General features: G+C 32.7%; 1 protein-coding gene across 1 annotated transcript; it reads right to left on the bottom strand.

Moving 5' to 3' along the window:
* Window positions 1-3203: 3203 nt before the first annotated feature.
* LOC136090082 (uncharacterized) lies at window positions 3204-6416 on the bottom strand (the record flags this gene model as incomplete). Its single annotated transcript, XM_065816189.1, has 3 exons — window positions 6116-6416; window positions 4084-5889; window positions 3204-3945 (listed from the first exon to the last, which is right to left on the bottom strand). Coding segments are annotated over exons 1-3 (2849 nt in total), but the record flags the coding sequence as incomplete, so codon positions are not given.
* Between the last annotated feature and the right edge of the window lie 310 nt (window positions 6417-6726).

Raw genomic sequence — 6726 nt, 5'->3', positions numbered from 1 at the left:
CTAACCCTAACCCTAACCCTAACCCTAACCCTGACCCTAACCCTAACCCTAACCCTAACCCTAACCCTAACCCTAACCCTAACCCTGACCCTAACCCTAACCCTAACCCTAACCCTGACCCTAACCCTGACCCTAACCCTAACCCTAACCCTAACCCTAACCCTAACCCTAACCCTAACCCTAACCCTAACCCTAACCCTAACCCTAACCCTAACCCTAACCCTAACCCTAACCCTAACCCTAACCCTAACCCTAACCCTAACCCTAACCCTGACCCTTACCCTAACCCTAACCCCTAACCCTAACCCTAACCCTAACCCTAACCCTAACCCTAACCCTAACCCTAACCCTAACCCTGACGTTTAGCTCATTCGGTTAAGACATTACATAGGGCGGCGGAGACCCGGGTTCGCATCACGCGTTCGGCAGAGCATTTCTCTCTCTTTTCACCTTTTTTCCATTAAATACATGTAATTCTATACTAACTTTGAAATAAATCTATACATAACATAATTAATGAAGTAAATAAATAATTGAACAATAATAGAGGAAAAAAACTTTGAATATGTCATAGCTCAATAATAAAAAAATCTAAGTTTTTGTATAACTTCTTTAAAATATATAACTTTAAACAATTAAAACGTAACTTTAAACAATAATAAAAAATGAAATATAAATTTGAACTTCGTTAACCAAAATAATTGGGTTTGTAATATTTTCTCATCCTTTCGAGTCAACGCCCTTAGCATCATATAACTGGTTTATCGCTATGGTGATTGATCTTGAGGTGGTATTCGGCCGCTGTTCAAACGCACTCCTCCTGATATGAACTGTTGGTTATAGTTTTGCCGCGAAGTAGGATCAACGGACTGAGGGAGCTACTGCTGACCCAGCATTGATTGAAGCTGGTTAAAAAATCATTTAAGGTGTTGCCGCAAGTAGATCAACTGATTGAGGGAGCAACTACTGACCCAGCATTGATTAAAGCTGGTTAAAAAGATCATTCAGCTTAGGTACCTCGCTGGAATTGGATCTGTTGTGATTTGGATAGTGGGGGGTACACTTTCCACTAGCACCATGAATCGATACGCCTGCATCTACGATATCGCTTGGTTATTCGCTGTGGTGTGGTTTTAACTGCGCTAACCTGATAAACTGATTTTAACCATATGAGTTCAATAATAAGTGATCTAAGTTTTCTGTATAACTTCTTTTATAATATTACTTTTAAAAACAATTAAAACATAACTTTAAACAATAAAATAGAAATTTAAACAATTAAACTTTGAATAAGCTACAAGCACTCGATAACTTTAAAATAATATAAGAATGTGATAGTAAAACTTTATTTTAAAAAATTACCATGTAATTAATAAAGAAATAAATTAACTTTTTTATGCCCCCGCAAATCTATAATCTTTAAAAAGTTCTCTCTAGACACCTGTCTAAACTTAGCGTAAGTCGATTTCTTATCACATATTTTAGTCTTTGTTTCCTTGAAACACGTCCCCTTGTTTTTTGATTCCTCTAACTGAACTAGTGGGAGATATGTAAACGATTCTTTAAATAAATTTAAAATATTTTGCTTTAATTTTGTACTTGCATACTGGACATCTGTCCAACATCTTTTAATTTTATCTGTGATGCTTACTCTAATATAATCTTTTCTCTTTCTTCCCTGAGGCTCCTACGGCCGGGTGTGTTCCACAAAAGTAACTGGTTTTCGAGTCCAGTTACGAATTATTAAAAAATATATTTTCACTGTCTCCGAGTAAAAGGGATCAAATATGTCCCTTTTATTCGTGTTTCCGTTTAGGTAGAGATATGAGGGACACTAGGCAACGACTTCTTCTTACTGTGATCTCGACGGCACAATCTACTTTCGACTTTTTTGTCTCTTATTTTTTACAGTGTGTTTTTATTTATAACCATCTTTGTTTTTTCTGAAACTTTATAACTATCTCTAAGAACTGTTTACATAGATTTCCCTTACTCATCCCTATTATAACTTAATATCTCCTCATCCTTTTGAGTTAACGCCCTTAGCATCATAGAACTGGTTTATCGCTATGGTGATTGATCTTGAGGTGACATTCGGCCGCTGTTTAAACGCACTCCTCCTGATATGAACTGTTGGTTATAGTTTTGCCGCGAGTGGATCAACTGACTGAGGGAGCTATTGCTGACCCAAGCATTGACTGAAGCTGGTTAAAAAATCATTTAAGGTGTTACCGTGAGTAGATCAACTGATTGAGGGAGCAACTGCTGACCCAGCATTGATTAAAACTGGTTAAAAGATGTTTCCGCTTAGGTACCTCGCTGGATCTGGATCAATGTGATTGGGATAGTGGGGAGTACACTTTCTACTAGCACTATGAATCGAGATGCCTACATCTACGATATCGCTTGGTTATTTCTTTTGAGGTGGGTTTAACTGCGCTATCCTGATAAACTGGTGTTAACCATATGAGTTCAATAATAAATGATCTAAGTTTTTTGTATAAACTTCTTTTAATAAATATTATTTTAAAAACATTTAAAACATAACTTTAAACATAAAAATATAAAAAATATAAATTTAAGCAATTAAACTTTAAATAAGCTAAAGGCACTCAATAACTTTAAAATAATACAAGAATGTGATAGTAAAAATTTAATTAAAAATTCACCATGTAATTAATAAAGAAATAAATAAACTTTTTTCATGCACCCGTAAATCTATAATCTTTAAAAGTTCTCTCTAGACATCTGTCTAACTTTGCGTAAATCTATTGCTTATCATATATTTTGGTCTTTGTCTCCTGGAAACACGCTCCCTTGTTTTTTGATTTCTCTAATTTAACTAGCGGGATATACGCAAACAATTTTTCGAAATAAATTTATTATATTTTGCTTTAATTTTGTGCTTGCATACTAGACATCTGTCCAACATCTTTTAATTTTATCTGTGATGCTTACTCTAATATAATCTTTTCTCCTTCTTCCCTGAGGCTCCTACGGCCGGGTGTGTTCCATAAAGTAACTGGTTTTCGAGTCCAGTTGCGAATTATAAATAACCCTAACCCTAACCCTAACCCTAACCCTAACCCTAACCCTAACCCTAACCCTAACCCTAACCCTGACCCTAACCCTAACCCTAACCCTAACCCTAACCTTAACCCTAAACCCTGACCCTAACCCTAACCCTGACACATAATTTATACAGTATACGCTGAATTTTATTCGGACATATATCTAACAATGTTGTAATGTTACTTGAGTTGCTTTGTATCAAAACTACTAAAGACTCAACTGCAGAACGGTGTACATAATAATTATCATTACCAATTTTCGTTATTAGAGCTTTGATTGTTTCTTCATCCTTTGGTTTAGAACAAGCTAAAGACTGTATGGCTGAACTTTGTACATTAGATTCATCATCTTGTAATGCATTTTTTAAAGCATATAATATTTTATTATCACAATCTTCCACACCTTGTAAAGCTTGTGCAGCAAAACTTCTCACATAAGAATTTTTGTTTTCTTTAAGAGCAGAAATTAAAGCATTTGTCACTTTCTCATTTTTAACGCCGGTTAAAGCCTTTGCACAAGCACTTCCTATATTCCCATTCTCGTTACTTAGACCTTCTTTTAAAGTGGAAATAACATGAGGAAACTGTTTTTTTAAATTACCTAATAATTGTGCTGCTTCACTCTTTATATAAGGGTTACCCTTTGTACTAGAAACAGTATCAGTTAAAGTTTTAATGACATCTTCATCTATATCTTTTAACCCTACTAAAGCTACGGCAGCAGACTTTTTTACATCATATCTGTCTTTCTCATGTACCTTTTTTAGAATAGCGATGATTTTTTCATCATTACAACCTATTGCTCCTAAAACTCTTAAAGCTGAACTTTTAGTAGTATATTGTTTGCTACTAATATTCTGAATTCTGAATTCTGCTATTTTATTATATAAATATTTAATTACTTAATCGTGATATTTCTTTCCTAAAGCAACAAAAGATTTTATAGCATATTCTCTTCGAAGGTTTATAATTTTATCGTCGCGTTGATAAAGGCCAAGATAATTGTATAAACTTTCTTTGATTTCATCAGTAACATCCTTATTTAAAGTTATTAAAGATAATACCGCTTCATATATTACCTGCCCTTGTTCTTCAACATCATTTACTCTTTCTAACAAAGGCGATATTAAATCGTTACTGCTTAGTCCAATGATGCCTATAGTTTGTACTACAGCTACTTTCTGCAAGGAACCGGATTTTTCAGCATTCTTTAAAATATCAATGAGATTTTTTTTTATCTTTTCGCCATTTTTGTCTTCATTTCTGTCTAATTTACCTAACAATTGGGTAGCAACAACTCTAATCTTTGAAACCGAATTTTTAAGATTATTAACTAAAGCATCAATTAACTCATCATTAACTCTATTTATGCTTATTAATTCACGTGCAGCAGAGTTTTTTAAGTATTCAATCTCGTTAACTCCCTTTTGTTCTATAGTTTCTTTACCATTACCAGTATTTTCTCTTACTATATCTTGTAGTACTTTATAAACTTTTTCATCACTTATTTGTTTTAGTTGATATAAAGCTTTTATGGCCGTAGTTCTTATGATCCCTTTCTCTGTTTTGTCTTTTACTCTTTCTAAGACAGCTTCTATAAGCTCCTGTTCTTCCCCTCCAATAATACCTGAGATATGTATTGTGAATAGTTTCTTTTCTGGATCTTTAAAATTGTCTAGCAATTTTTTTGCAAAATTTTGTTCTTTTCTTAGCACCTCACAAACATAAGGAGCAGATTCTAAACATTCAGTAATATCTATTGATAATGCCCAGCTTTTTATATCTTCTAGCAATTTACTATACACTGGTGCATAAACTTGGTTTAATTTATCAAATGTACATTCATTTAAACATCTTATAACTAGGCTTGCATGCCTAAATCCTATTAAGTCTCTCGGTAAGATCTCTATATAATGCCAAAATTGTACTAGAGAAGTATACTGTTTTTCCTCTGTCTCACCTCTTTTATACAACGTTCCTGCTACGTACTGCCACATTATTTCATATTGAGTATTATATTTAAGTTCTTTGATTAGTTCTCTAATAATGTCGGTGGTTATATTTTGAGCAATATACTGTGCTGCAAAGTAATATTGAAATGTAGGATGTGCAAAATCTATCTCTCCTCTTCCATTCTTTTTCATTATGCCATCAATCTCAGTAATTATTTTTTCACCATAATCTTCACTGTTTTTTTTTTTGAATCCACTTTCATCTAAAAATTTTTTGAAAGCAATATCTTCAATACTATTTTGTAGAGAATTGCACTCTTCATGTGAATCTATTGGGGAATATTTCAACTCTAATAATTTCACAGCCACTCTATAAAGAATAGTAATTGTGGGACTGGAAAAATTTATCTCACTATCAGAAAACTCATCAAAAGCAAAGCATATCAACTTAAGATACATTGGTGTACAAGCATTTTCTTTTATTACTTTATTTGATTTTAAAAAACTTAGTACTTTGTCTATTTTTGACTGATGGTACTGCTCTATGATATCCTTAATTTTATCATTTTCAATACAAGTTGTTTCATTAAAACACTCAAACAATATACGATCACTTTTCGATATCTTTACAATTGGACATGACATAATTATTTTGGTTTTAGGGTGTTTTAAAAGTTCTTCAAACACTGGATGAGATACTATTTTATCTATAGTCTTACATGCTACTAAAGCTAGCACATTCTTTGCCTGCAAATCATATGTTTTCTTGATGTATTGCTCAATACTATCTTTTTCAGTAAAACCAACACTCTCTAATTCCCGATCAAAACTTATACTTTGTAATGATAACCTTAATCTAGATGTAACTATTAAAAATATATTAGTAGATAGGGAATCTAAGAGTGTTTTCTGATTATTACTATTAAGTAAAGGGTTAGGGTTCTGGGTTAGGGTTATCTTCTATAACAAGAAGTATTTTTGAAGATCTAAACAACTCATTTATCAAACTCTTAATGTCATCTTTACCATCGTGTTCTAATTTGAAGTCATGACAATATTTATTAAAAAAGTATTCTTCGAATTTTAATTTACCTTCCACTACATCCTTTGAGGATAATAATATAACCAGATCAAACTGCGCCTGCCATAATTCTTTTTTACTCCATCTAACTGATCGATATTGACACAATGCACTTTTACCTGTTCCAGCACAACCGTAGAAAGAAATTAACTTAATTTCTTTGTCGTCTATTTTATCAAATAAATTCTCTAATATTAATTCTATATCTTCAGCTTTTTCTGATGTATCTTGGTCTTTATCATAAATGTTTTCTCTAGTCCTTAGATTGACATAACAATCTTGTATAGAGTATTTATCTAACTCATGTGTCATAAATCCATTAAATTAACCGTTTTCTCGATAGTATTTGTTCAGACGTATTTTTAATTGTTCAAATGCAGTGGGATTAAAATCTTGAACTTCATTCTCTAAACCTTCTAACTTTATGTTACTTTCTGTAGCTAACGGTTCTTTTGCTAATTTCATTATCCAATGATTAAAAAAGAAAAGTGTGAATTTGCGAATTAAATGTCGTGTGTTTCCGTTAATTGTTTATTGCTGTTATGTACCTATTACCAAATCTTCTCTAGCAGCATTTACTAAATCAGTATTAATAGATGTCGTGTTGTTAATTTTCATCAGT

Source organism: Hydra vulgaris, chromosome 13 (assembly GCF_038396675.1).
Source record: "Hydra vulgaris chromosome 13, alternate assembly HydraT2T_AEP".
NCBI lineage: Eukaryota > Metazoa > Cnidaria > Hydrozoa > Anthoathecata > Hydridae > Hydra > Hydra vulgaris.
The sequence above is the reverse complement of the archived record's forward strand: the minus strand, read 5'-3'. Positions and strand labels throughout refer to the sequence as shown.